At 41.6% G+C, this 14,726-nt stretch overlaps 1 protein-coding gene across 1 annotated transcript in view; it reads left to right on the top strand.

The window, feature by feature from the left end:
• ndst2a (N-deacetylase/N-sulfotransferase (heparan glucosaminyl) 2a) overlaps window positions 1-9,627 on the top strand; it is a 145,126-nt gene extending 135,499 nt beyond the window's left edge. Inside the window, exons 13-15 of the mRNA XM_078288887.1 lie at window positions 3,885-3,994; window positions 7,242-7,344; window positions 8,272-9,627. Of these exons, the coding sequence (XP_078145013.1) occupies window positions 3,885-3,994; window positions 7,242-7,344; window positions 8,272-8,397 (339 nt within the window). The 3' untranslated portion in view covers window positions 8,398-9,627. The remainder of the gene's footprint in view (window positions 1-3,884; window positions 3,995-7,241; window positions 7,345-8,271) is intronic.
• Window positions 9,628-14,726: the final 5,099 nt, after the last annotated feature.

Raw genomic sequence — 14,726 nt, 5'->3', positions numbered from 1 at the left:
ATTTATGGACCTGGAGATGGGCTGGGCCCGGGACGGGCTTGGCCGCAGCAGGGTTTTTTTTATTTGTTTTCTTTTCAGCTCTCTGTTTTCTCAGCTCTCTTGTTGTCAAATACTTTTAATCATACTGGTAGTGATCTGTATTACTGTGCACGCATGCATGCACCATTCTGCATACAGTGGATGCCACTATGTAATGCAAAACTGTTTGATCTGAATTTTAATTAGACGTACATGCCCTCTTTAAGAAATGTGCTTAAGGCCTACTTTCACAGTCTATATGTAGGCATGAATAATAGTCAGGAGGTATAAGATAACCTACATTTTTATCAAACAAGAAGGCATTGTGTGTTTTCAAGAGATGACACACAAATTATTATATTATTTAATTATCTATACAGATTTGTTAGCAATATATGATAGTTTTAACAATTCACCTAGAGAACAGCTGCTAACTTATGATCTGGGCAACTATCACTTATAATGTTATGTTAATTAAGTTATGTTTGACATTTGAAATAGACAGAGAGGGAAACTCCCCCCCCCCCCCCCCCCCAAACACGATTTCTGTTGTGTGATAGTAGGGCTAGAATTGTGTCATTCAGCACAATGCTGCTTAACTCCTCCTTCAGTCAGACCGGTTCATTGGGTGGGGTATCATGGGGTGACAGGGTGCTGAATCTGAATCTGCTGGGCCTGGTACCGGAGGACATCTGATTTTGTATGAGCAGCTTGCCAAAAGTTAGCTTGTGCTGACTAAATTTCAGCTAAAAGTGTAAAATGTGAACACACAGAATATATGGGAGGATGTAGGCTATCAATTCTGTTTCAATAGCCAATGGAATTGGCTAACAGTTTAATTTGAACCACAGTTGATAAACCCACCTTTCTTTGATACTGTTGCCCTCTTGTTTTTTTCTCTCCTCCCTTTCCTTTCTCTCTTTTCATTTTTGAAATCCTGAGTTTACTTTAGCTTTAGGAAAAGACATGATGCTACACTGTCTGTCATCACTCTGGTCCCTCCAAAATCTCCAGCTACTGCTAGCAATTTAGCATGTGCTGTTCGCTCGGAGCTCTGGAAGGTGCAACCCTGGTAACCCTGACTAAACCATTTTGAGTAACCAGGCAAGGAGGAGACTACAGATGCTACTTGTCTGGATGGTCAGGCTACTTTAACAAAAGAGATCGCTTAATTTGTTAGTACTACTTATATTTCAATTAAGATATTTTTGTTGTTGAGAATTTCAATGACTGATGAATAACAAGACTAGGTCAAAACCTAGTATATGGCTGGACCGTGTATGGGTGTGCCACGTGCCACGGCCAACCAATGGTGTAACTTCATCAGTCAGTCAGTCAGTCAGTCAGTCAGTCAGTCAGTGACAGACATTTGCGTTCATAGGGCTGGCCCGCTGTTGCGGTCCAGCCAAAAATGTCATGTCACTCACCTGAGAAGGACACTGTTGCCGTCAGTGTAACTGTAAGGCCACTGTTTGAATTCAAGCGGGAGAGACGCAATCAACCACAGTCTCGCGATGCTAGATCCAAGTCAGCCATTCAAATCGCGCATTTAGTTTGCTTTTGAAATCCTGGTGGAGTTTGAGCCAACCATAGCTGCTCTGCTCCCCCTCCGCCCCCTACAGGACTGCTATGCTTACTGCTGCGGCTGCCACTTGCCACCAAACCAAGAGAAAGCTGTCTCTGGCGGGCTCTGTGCACAAGAACTAAATATTCTAAAAGCCTTCATTTAAAGCACGATCTTAAATGTTGAGCATGTAACTGTTCAATGTAAGCTCTTGTAGCCTAGGGTGACCACATTTTCAAACCCCCAAACCGGGACCCTTAAGTGTACCGCACGTTCATGCACGCGCACCTGTATGCGCTTATGCACGCACCATAGGCGTTTTCATCAGGATGGGGGACAATTATTTCAGCGCTTAGCACACCTAGTGACTGCACCTTTCAACACCATGGACAGCGCCTCAGCAAACGAAAAATGATCTCCAAAAATCCACCAAAACATAGTTTATTTGAAAACTGTATAATAACACTAGTAAACACAAAACACAAGGATTGCACTGGTGTAATATAACATATTTTTTGACTGTCAGATACCTTTCAGCTCTGGTTGTGTTTCACCAGATGGTAGGCAAAGGTCCCCTCCTGAGCTGCCAGTTTCAGATCACTGTCACCGGCGTTTGCCCCGCTGAAGTAGGTCGCAACGGTGCTACTACTAGCTTGTAGCCACCGCTTATGTTTGGCCGTCTTAATATGATCTTTTATGTCGGCATTTCCACCGTGCGCGACCGAAAATGTACTCTTGCAGTGTGTGCAGAACGCAGCATTTTCGTTGCCGGCTACTTCACGAAGAAAAGAGTAACTTAAGCCTTCTGGAGGTCTTTAGAAAAGAGCGACTTTCTCTTCGGCATGACAGCTAACCGTTAGCGTACTGACAGATTCTGTCAGACAGAGCCACAAGTGTCATAGGCTAGCAACAGCCTTGACAACGACACATTGATTGATTGACACACATACAGACAAATCAGTGTTGAATTCAGACACGTGGTGCATTGTTTATGTTTTTTGATTGGGTTAGGTAATAATGAACGGGACAGAACATGATAAATGTCTATGTAAGCGCTGAAAACAAGTATAATACTATTATTATTATTTTAATTGTGGTGAAAACCGGGACAATTTGGTAGTGAATGTTGAAAACCGGGACATTTTAGTGTTTTACAGATATTTGTCGGGACTCGGGACACCCATCTTGAAACCGGCACAATCCCGGACAAACCGGGACGTCTGGTCACCGTATTGTAGCCTAAATAAAAGTTAAAATGGAAAAATGTAGGTCTACACATCAGGGGCAATAACGGCAATATCATATACAGTAAATGTATAGATCGTGTTTGTTTTGACTTACCGTGGTCCAGGTCAAGCCAGCCGGTAAAAACTCTGCTGTAGCCTGTTAATATACAGAATAATAGTCCATACATCCATACTGATCTCCGTTCCAGCACGTCCCATCTCCTCTCTCCGCCGCTGTCCTCTCCACTGCGCCCACGGCCCGCATTGATCCTCCCGATCCAAGCCCCGGTCGCTCTGGTACCCATTGGTGCCGAAAACAGCGTTTGCCGGACACCCGGTGACGCATCGGCGTCGGGACCCCCGCCAAAATCTCGGCCGGATCACCGGGAACAAATCGGCACCCAGCTATCGGCACTGGCTGGCACCATGCCCCCGGGAAACTCTGGGAAGCGTCGGTAGTAAGCCCTCGGCGCGCCGAAACCTCCATGCTTGTCTGTGTCTCTCTCTCCGCCGACAGAACAGAGGGCTGTCAGGTGGACTGAGCTTGCGCATATGCATCGAAATAAACGGCGATATGATATAATTGTATAGATTCTACTGTAGCTTCAGTTAGCTTCAGCTTACATGCATGATATTGGTCAGCCTGCTTACTGTGTGGGAGAAACGGGCTCCCGATCTCAGCGGAGATTGTCCTACTTCTGGTTTGAAACCAAAGACTCTCCATTTTTTTAGGAACTATCAGAAAGTTTTAACATTCAGACAGAGAGAAGGATTTTCCCCTCTAGTGTTGGGCCTATCCATGCTTTTCCACTTTGCTCGTCATTACATTTTTCTTATCTATGTAAGATTTATGGAAGTTTTCTCGTTCTTTCCGACTGGAGCTGCGTGCTTTTCCATCTTAACTTAAGTTTTGGTTACACTTCAATTCACTTCACTACACTTTCACTTTCAACCCAGCTGATAGAAACCTTATTCACGTTGTATATCACACTGCTACTGTCCAAATGCTTATGGAGCTAGTCAGGAATAACTTTGACTGTGTGTGTGTGTGTGTGTGTGTGTGTGTGTGTTTCTAGTTGCACATTGTGGATGGGGCCCTGCTGCGCTCCAACCCAGCACTTGTGATGGAGGGAATCCAGAGGTTCCTGAGCATCACCCCCATCTTCAACTACACCCAGGCCCTGACGTCAGTAACACACACACACACACACACACGGGACCCCTGACATTAACCTAGAGAAGCAGTACATGTAACGCCTACCTAGAGTCAGACCAACACCTGTAAGATCTGATCAAACCAAGAATTTACATAGACTTATAATGGACACCCAAGAGTTAGACACACAGTGTAGCTGTAATGTGTGCTTTACTTAGACAGTTGCATTCCAGGAGTTGGACACATGTTGCGTAGCTATATCGTTGGCTTTACATGAACTTCCAATGGAGACCCATTATATGCTAATTATCATGTCTTCTCAAGCTGCGAATTCAAGAAGGCTCACGCCAGGTTCACACAAGACGCATAGCGGCCAAGTACCACGATTTTGCACGCGAGTCGCAGTTGCGCCGTTCACACCAGCAGCGCAATTCTCCGCGCCGGCCAGCAGCTCTCCTGCTCCAGGAGGAGAAATACCCTGTGGAAACAGGCTGTAGGCTGCTTATATTATGCTACAACAGCCACCAAAGCTTCATCTGTTTACTGTTGTCCTTGTAGAAGCAATGCTGACAGGTCACTGTACTTTTCCACATCAGTGATTAACTTTATATCTTCCATCTTCTTCACTTTCTCCCTTTCTTCACAAACTCCCTCATATCAAAACAGGCACGTTTATTTGTTTGTTTTCTCAGCCAGAGTCGTGAGTTGTGATCAGGCAATAATTAGGATAGTCTATGGGACCTAGATGTCTCTCTCTCTCTCTCTCTCTCTCTCTCTCTCTCTCTCTCTCTCTCTCTCTCTCTCTCTCTCTCTCTCTCTCTCTCTCTCTCTCTCTCTCTCTCTCTGTGTGTGTGTTTAAATAATGACATAAATAAACAAACCTACACATGTATCCTTGTTCTGTGGCAATTCAATAGTAGACCCAATTTTCAAAAGGCAAGTGATAATTCAAAACCAGATAGATCATCATCCTACAATGTGTTGCATTTAAAACTTGCATCAGTGCACATGGATTAATCAACAACAGTGAAGACACTGGTAAGTTGATCATTTAATATATTTGTGCTTCTGTGGTGATATAATGGAGATATGACCATCTACAGTGTATTTCTATGGTGTTTTCCTGTGGAATACGTGCTGCGGCACGCAGAGAAAATCGACCAGACACCAAAACTGGCACTGCAGATTGCAAGTCGCGAGCCGTGAGCGGAGCTCCGCGCCACGGCCATCGTGAATGATCTGACCCATTAACACAGGCACAGAAAAGAAACGGCCTCTGCTTTGGCGCTGTTCTACGCCCGCTACGCGTCCTGTGTAAACCAAGCGTCACATGGCTTTGGCAGAAGAGATGAAGAAGACCCTCCAGCTTATACTGTCAAGTTTGTATGCAGTCTGTGCAAAGGTGGAATCCTAGGGCCCTCGCTTGAACAAGATCAAAATAGCCTAATCCTGACTTCTTGATATCTAAGGTGGAGGATACCAGAAGGAAGTGATATTCATTCATTCAAGAGATTTCATGGCCAAGTTTCTTGTGGATACAATACTAGACATACATATTTCACCAGCACATCCTGGGGTCAGCTAGGTAAAAGAACACTGTACACTGTATTTGAACTGAACTGAACAGAGAGTGCCATATTTAAGAAGGCCCAGTCCAGGTTCTTTTTCCTTAGGAAACTTAGGTCATTCGATGTGAGTAGGAAACTTTTGTCCTTTTTTTTTTTTTTAAAGGTCATTTTTTAGCGATAAGGACTTAGCCTTAATGGAACGTCCTCTACCAGTTGAGCCACCAGGGCACCCACTTTTATGTCTTTTATCAGAGTGTTCTGGCTAGTGTCTTATTTTATGCTGTGGTTTGCTGGGGGAGAAGCGTCACAGTTGATGACAAAAAAGGATCACCAAACTGATTAAAAAAGCAGGCTCCATAATTGGCTTGAACCAAGATTCCTTAGAGGTTATCATAGCAATGAGAATCAGAAATAGGTTGCTGACTATACTGCAATATGATGGCCACCCACTCTAAGGCATTTTCTGTGGCCTTTTAGTCTCATCACTTTCACTTAAGATTAATTTTGTACCAGTGTGGGGCTTGAGGTGCCAACCGTTTTGATTTTATTTTTTGCCAGGTTCAGTCGAGTGCTCAGTCAGACCCAAGACTATTTTTCCCACCAACACGGAGGGAGAAACTTGTTGTTGTAAGATGAAATGAAATTGCTTCTTTTTACTGCTCAATTCACATTTAAACTGTAAATAATTTTACTATGATACATTATAAATTCTTTCTGTCCATCAAAATGGATGGAAATCTGGAAAAAAAATTGTGGACGGACGTCCGTTCAGCCAATCAGTCATTCCTACGTTTGTTTTGGAAAGAATAACGGCGATCACAGAAACAACGGTCCGACCAAAACAAAGATAAAAGGGAGAAAGACTGGTATAATGTTGGGATGAATGTAGGTTTTCCAGGTCAGTTTCTTATTTAATTTATACTGTATAATGTGTTTCTTCTTTCTTCTTGTAATACTGTTAGGAGCAAAGCTGCATTTCTGCCTCTCCCACCATGTTGATGCTCCAAAGCCCAACAGACAGAAATCTATCCATCAATAATTCTGTCCATTTTCCATGCATTGCGCACCATGAAATATGTATTTTATTTTATTTATTTTTCTTTTATTATTGCACTTGCCTATTTTGTGTTTTATGGGACTTCCCCTGGGGTTTGGCTATTTTTTAAGGCAGGTTACATGTGCAGACATGCAGAGGTTACTAAGGAGATAATTTAGCAACATCTTCAACCCCTAAATGCATAAATATGTACAAAATAAATCTAGTGTAGCTGAGGTATACTGTTGCCACTCCAGGTAGGCATTCCAGGTACTGGTTCTCAAGGATAATGGTGTGAACCCCTCACCATACACACACACACATACACATGCACACACACACACACAGGCACATACACACACCTGTAGCACCACATCTCAGCCAGCATGCATACTGACTCAGACACACACAGAACTAAACACAGCTACAAACACAACATAATGGAATTTCATGTACAAAAATGTATTTGCATGTGTGTATGCCTAGAGAGCTGTATGTAGTGCGTATTGATGTGTGTTGCTGTGTGTGTGTGTGACTATAGTGTGTGCTGATGCGTGGCTGCAGTGTGTGTTGATTTGTGTGTACATGTGACTTAAGTGTGTGTTTGTGTGTGATTGTAGTGTGTGTTGATGTGTGTGACTGTATTGTGAATTGATGTACATGTTGTCTCCAGGTATGACGACAGCAAAGGTTTCTGGTGTCAGCGAATGGAAGGAGGTCGAGCCAAATGTCTGGGGAAAAGTAAAGGCAGGAAATACCCAGAGATGAGCCCTGAGGTATACCTACAGCTCACATTGCCATGGCTTCATTCATTTATTGACTGGCTGAAACTTTTTAAGGCTGTCTAATGCATGAACTAATGTTGAACTAGCACAACTAAGGCATAAACTCACAAAATAGAAAATAAAAAGTAAAACAACCTTCCTGTTCTATTGAGATGAAATCAATATGCTAGCATTAATAAATGGTGTAGTTAAAATTAATCTAGTTTTGGGCATTCTTTGTTGATATGTTAGTAAAAGGTTTATTAACAAAAGAGGCAAAGGGAGTACTTTGTCATGAACAGAATGTAATTACAGCATTTATAACTAAATTAGTTCATAGTTTAGTAAACATGAATACATTTATTTGTGTCTTAGTGAAGTGTTAGTTCATGCATTAACTAACATTAGTTAAGGCAATCATATTATGGTGACCATGACCATGACCATGACCATAGGTGTTACCATGGATTACAATTCTTTTAATAACGATGATGGTACTTTTTTACTCCCCTTCTAGCTCATAGCTAGTAGGTTTTTTTAGTGAAGCCCAATGAAAAGGATGGAAATTTAACTTAGACCTCATATATAATTATTCTGTAGACTTGATATATAACTCTTTAGATTTCATAAACAATTACTCTGTATACTTGTGATTTCAGTACACTTTAAGATTTGCCCTGTGAACAGCAAGTTTCTTTCATAAAAGTATCCATAACCATTGTTCCATGACATTTGAGTGTTTTTGACAGCAGGACAATTTCTTCTGTAAACCACTGGAACCTTTACTATGCAGAACTAGCATCTTAAGTTTTGGGTTTTTCTCTTAAACTTTTGAATGAGGCCTCCCTTGATCCTAGTTTTTCCTCATTCTCCCTGTGTGTGTGTGTGTGTGTGTGTGTGTGTGTGTGTGTGTGTGTGTGTGTGTGTGTGTGTGTGTAGTCGCGTGCCTTTCTGGCAGAGCATTACCATGAACACAACATGGAGCTGCTGCGTCTGCTGAACCGTCTGGGCCAATCACTGCCATCCTGGCTCCGCCATGAACTTCAGAGCACCAGCTGGAGCTGAGGCCACAATCAGGCTGGACAAACCATAGACAAGCCAGGACTACGGTCTGTGGCTGAGCTGGAATATGGCTCTGGACTAGACTGGACCACCCTGATCTGGAATCAACAGGACCACACTACAAAATTATAGCTGTTATCATCAATGCTGCCATACCGTTCTAATTAGAAGGTACGGCAACCCCGGTGATAAAAGGTACAATGTCAGACTTGCTTTTCTGAAAGTGTAGGTCAGCAGAGGGTGGGGCAACTTCCTCCTTTCCCCCAATGGCCAGTCCCTACAGAAGAGGAGGATCTCAATGGACACTCCCTCCTCCTAGGATTTGACATTGTTGTAAACCTCATGGGGCTACCCTTGGGTGGGTGGGTGTGGAGAGTGGGGGGCAAACTAACAGCCCCACTAATCCTTCAGTACACACATCATCTTCATCCTGGATCCAGAGGACTGGATGAGAAGCAGGTTTGGGACATTAACAAAGAGTTGGAGCGCCTTAATGTTGGGGTAACTCCTACTTTTAGGCAACTGACCTCACAGGATATCCTGTGGATGTGGAACACATGACTGAAAACAGGACTCGTGCACAAACACAGAAACAAACATTTCTCCAGAACAATGATTGTAAAACATACATTTTAAAATGTTGTATATTTTGGGTGGCAGGTGAAGGTGGGAAATGTAACAGAATAGACAGCAGACTAAACCAGACAGTATAGCGCAGTGTTTCTGTCCAGAGACTCCGTTTCTCCCTCCTCCTCCTCCATCTCTAGTTTTCTCTTTTATAGATACATGGCTACTTGGAGGTACAGCTAACGGGCTAACAGTGCTGCATTCTCTTTTTATGCCTTTTTGCCTCACAGTTTTACTTTCTGTTGATAGTAGTGTCAAATTGGTTACATTTGATATAGCTAACATCAATGACAGGTCCGTCTCAGTGGTTAACTGCTTCATTCCCTCAGAAAAGGGGCTAGGCAGAGGAAAAAAGCCTGCTAAGTGTCAAATAACTAAAAGAGAAACTGACACACATCCATACACACTTTATCCCACACTCTCCCTCAGCCTTAATGAAGGTAACCCAGCTAGAAGAGTGTCAAAGAGGAAGAGACAAGATGAGAATGAATAGAACCATTACGGAGAGGAATAATCAGAAACTGCTGTCTCGTTGTTTTCTGTTTATTTTGTATAAACCTAGAAAAGGCCAATACTGTATCATCTCTAATAAACACATAGAGAGGTTGGAAATAATGTCTGCTTTGTCTTATTTACCTGAATTACACTTAGTTTTCTTTTCTATCAGTTCATGTTAATTGTTAATGTTCATATTTATGAACATTGGGGGCTGATTGGAGATGGGTTTTGTGTGATCGTAGAAAGTTTCTTTAAGCTTTTACATCCAAATTAGTTTTATTTTGCTGTCCAGTCATTCTCCCATTCACTGACAATAGAGCAGCTCCTGGATTTTCTCTTTCAACTGAGAGAGACGTGCTTGAAGTACATGGGAGAAGTTTGCCCCGAGGGCCTTCTCCAAGAAAGGCTTTCTGACAGAAATCCAGCCCCTTTCTTCTGGCAGCCAATAGAATCAAGCCAAGCTTCAGCCAATGAGATGCAGCTTTCCTCTGCGCCAAACATCCCGCCCTGCTCTGCTCCCGACCAGATTCCAGGCCCATTCATTCGTAAGTTGTTTTAATGTTATTAAAGTTAGCTGTTTAATTAAATACAAAATCGATGTACAGTGGCTAAGAGAAGCCAAGATGTTAAAGTATATTCATTATTTTATGCTAGCTAGCGCACTAATGTTAGCGCGCTAGCTAGATTCTTATAGAAGATGCTTGGTTAACATTAGCCTTAGCCATTTTCTGCAGAAAGCTAGCCACGAAGCTAAATGAAAAGCCTGTTTCAAAGACATCTAGCTATTCTTGTCAAAATTCCTTGTGTGCACAAACATTAAAGACGAGATGAAATGAAAAATGCCTTTTTAACCCTTTTAGATCACATCCCCGGTCATACTGTGCACCTATTTAACAATATATGCCCAAAAAAATACCAAAAATCAATTTCATTGTATTCTTATATCAAAATTCAATCATGTTTTCTTCCTGTAAAACAAAATATGTCGTGTGCTTACGTAAGCATGCCCGTAACTAATTTCAACCAATAATATCATGACATCCACCCACCAATCAATCTTCAACTTTTAGCGCACAGAGCTAAGAGGCTAAGATTCATTAGTTAGCTAGCTAGCAACAGCATGGTACTTCGGTGTGTCTTCGGGTGTTATCACACCCACTTTTCAACGTTCAAATCAAATTCCTCCCAACGTTATGTCCCGCCTGTCTTTCCTGTTTCACTCGGAAATACGTCACGATACGGAAGTTAGATACTCTCGAAATGCCGTTTCATCTCGACTTTAAACAAAATATTTTCTTTGAGCCACAACCTTAGCTGAAATCATAAATTGTCTCTATGCCAGACAGGCTCTTCTGTTTTTCTCTTTTAGTTAATTATCTATTTTTTTGTCAGACTGGTTAGTGCTGTTATCACTGGTAACCAGGGATGTAGCTAGAAATTCTGGGCCCCATGAAAGAATATTGCTCTAAGCCCCCCTTTTTTTAATATAAAATAAATGTAGTATTTTAATGAAGTATTTTCTAAATAAAGGGCATATTTAATGCAATGAATTAATACTCAGCTTGAATATAAAGGTCAAATCCATTTTCCTAGCTGCTCAATGTGTCTTCTCTTTTCTTTTACACATGCCACTCTCTTCTGGCTCTGCACATGACTAACAGCATAATGCTGAAATACTTCTAGTACCAAATCAAGACAAGTAAGAGAGATTATTCCATATCAATGCAATTGGCAGGTTGCTAACTAACAACCCAAAAATTCACTAACAAACCCACACAGCCAACAGTTAAAGTCCTCGATTTCAGTAACATTGGATTATAAATTTAACTATCTCTATTAGGGCTGAAACGATTCCTCGAGAAACTCGAGTAACTCGATTACTAAAAATCATCGATGCAAATTCTTTGCATCGAAGCTTCGTTTAATCCATATAACTATATACACGCTCAGTGTTTCGCACGGATGATTATTACTGTTGCACAACGCGCTGGAGAAAGAGAGAGAAAATAGCGAGGGGCGAAGAGAAGAGACAGGCCAGAGAAAACGACAGAAAGTGTCCAAAGTTTCGGATCCAGTGTTGCCAACTTGGCGACTTTGTCGCTAGACTTAGCGACTTTTCAGACCCCCCTGGCGACTTTATTTCTCAACAGTGACTAGCGACAAATCTGCCGACTTTTTCTGACCATGGGAAGCAATGTTAATGTGTTGAATCCCAAAGCATTTGGCAATAAATTGGTTCGGCTGATGCCGGTTTTCTCTACTTGCTTGTCTAATCCAGAGAGGTCTGACGGTCACAGCGCTTCCCACACACAGCGTAGCTCCCTCCCTCCGCTGAGAGCAGGGACTGTAGGATCCACTTGTAATTGCTACCGGCGTACGTCGAAACTGGCCCGGGTGGGCGGAGTCAGCACTTAATATTAAAACGGGATGAGATGAAGGCTAGTAAAGAATGCACGTTAATTATGGCTATAATGTAATGGCTAGTTAAGAACGTAAATCAATATGGTGGCTAGTTATGATGTCCCTAAGTTAGCTAAGTTTTGCTCAAGAAAATAACCACAGAAAATAAAATGCTGCAGTCAATTTGTGAAAGCCTGAGCTTCATTCATGTTATTATTATGATAGTCACACACACATACACCCCCCCCCCCCCCACACACACACACACACACCTACTCCCCTCACAGTGATGCATAAAATACCCCAGAAAGCAAAATATCAGGTGGTGTAAGTAGCAATTGGAGCCTAAAATGCACCAGTCCAATACAGCAAGTATATTCAGTTTAGTTTGATTGCAGTGAGTAGGGTCAGCAGGTGTAGGGCAACCCTTCAACATAGCAAATAAATGTACATTAGCCAGTCTTATGAACTTGTATGATATTTAGGCCTAGTAATAAATATCAATAATAATTATTATTTCACCTCGTTTTCAGTAAATCACAGTGTCGTATGGACAGCTTCGTGCGGACAGCTTTTCTCTTTTGTATATTTACTATTGCTCTTTAATAAAGCAAAAGTATTTCTTATCCGATTACTCGATTAATCGATGGAATAATCGGTAGAATACTCGATTACTAAAATAATCGATAGCTGCAGCCCTAATCTCTATATTCATGATTCATGACTCTGATTCATGAATAACTACTGAAAAAGAAATACAGTAGGAGACATCAGGGTCTGCAAGAGATCCTACAGTGCATTTATCTTGCTTTTGCATGTGGGCTTAAATGCATGTTTTAAAGAGTAATTGATCTACAACTGGCTATTAATATTGACATTAACAGCAACAGCAATTAACAAGTGTCAAGGTAGCAAATTGCCTTATAAATGCCATAGCTGGCAGATAGTTGGAAAAGGCCACAGTTTTGAGAGCAATCAAGCTCTCAACAATGAAGACATGTCCCAAAATTGAATAAGTCAACCAAAACAGCAGATACTGTCACACTGACCAAAGAAGAGCAGCTATCAATACTGCTGTGGGAGCCAAGACATGGACATTGGGTTTTGCCTGTGGTGTGGGGAATATTTGCTGTGTGGAGGATATACTGTATAATGTTTGATTTATAATGCTATTTAGGCCTATGTATTTGTTGTTAAGATTTGGATTTGGAAGATTTGTTTTTGATTTTGTTGTTCGCCAGAATTTGTGTTGTTTCGGGACAGTGTAGAAACAGTGGGAGCAGTAGCCTTAGGGGGACTGTTGCTTTAAGAAAAATAGGGCGGTAACACTTTACAATAAGGGTACATTAATTAAGGGTTAGTTCATGCTTAATAAGCATGAACTAACCCTTAATTAACAGTTAACTAATGTGTAATTTACTAATGGTGTTCATGTTAACTAAGGTATTAATTTATACATTTAAGTCATCTTTATAAACTATTAAATCAGGGGTTCTCAACCTTTTCTACTTCAAGGCCCACCTATTCATACGTGTAACAGGCCAGGGCCATTAAAAAAAAAAAGATCTCAAATTATTTTGGCTATTCTATTCTAATAATCTAATCTAATAATCTATTCTAAGTGTATTAATGAACTACAACAACACCACTCCCTGTTATACAGGCGGGAGCCCTCGAATTAAATAAATACAATAAAAACAAACAGGTTCTTTAAAATTGTATGGGTGTGCCAGAAGCCAACATAAAACCATAAAAGCAGGGCATTCTCAGTCAAAAGGGATTTATTATACAAAAGTGGAGTCTGGCCTATTAACACAACAAGAACTAATGATTCAATAATTGCCACAGCAAACAAGGAAGTAACCTGTCTTTAGGCCGACTCAACAAGTTACTCAACCAAGCATAATTCAAAAGAGTCGGCACCCCCGACAACGGACGTCAGTATTTCCCACAGGCTGAAAATGTACTTTCTTTAGGGCCAATTACTTTAAATTGTCTTTACATTGTGTCCAACGGAACCCAACTGGCGGAATATGCAATGAAGTCACTGCACTGCACTCATGTTAACTTTCTGAGTGTTGAGCAGCGTTAGAACTGTCCAATTGAAAAGTATCAAGTTACTCTTTACCGTTACAACACATGCGAGTTCGGAGAAATTGTGGAATTTTATATTTTTTTACGAACGTGAGACGGACTGTCAGGTTGAGTACAGGGCTACTGCATCGCCAAATGACAGACATGACGTGATGCGCACATTAGACGCATTACAGAGCGATTTAGATCAATTTCTATACATTGATTAACTGTTGATGTTGTGCCGGCCGTGGCGATATTGTGGCGCTGCCACAGTTTATGTATTGGAAACAATGGCACGACAATCTACTGGTTTATTTAAGAATAAGAGCGTACGTGGTCAGGGATGAGTCCAGTGCGGAGCCTGGTGACAGTCAGTCCATCCGCTGAAACACACGCAAAAAGTGAGCTTCATCTTGAAAACATTTTGCAGCCCACTAGAGGGCACTCACGGCCCACACATGGGCCGCGGCCCAGTGGTTGAGAAACACCGTATTAAATAATGTATAAATTAATACCTTAGTTAACATGAACACCATTAGTAAATTACACATTAGTTAACTAAGGGTTAGCTAATGCTTATTAAGCATTAACTAACCCTTACTAAGCATTAACTAACCCTTAACTTAGTGTACCCTTATTGTAAAGTGTTACCAGGGCGGGCACTGTTAATTAGGTAGGCTACTCGACGAGGAGAAAGTTTTAGTTTCAGTTTTGTGAGCCATGGAGCCACA

The sequence above is a fragment of the Centroberyx gerrardi genome, chromosome 15 (assembly GCF_048128805.1).
Source record: "Centroberyx gerrardi isolate f3 chromosome 15, fCenGer3.hap1.cur.20231027, whole genome shotgun sequence".
NCBI classification, from domain to species: Eukaryota; Metazoa; Chordata; class Actinopteri; order Beryciformes; family Berycidae; genus Centroberyx; species Centroberyx gerrardi.
Note: the sequence above shows the minus strand (reverse complement) of the source record. Positions and strands in the feature narration are given on the sequence as shown.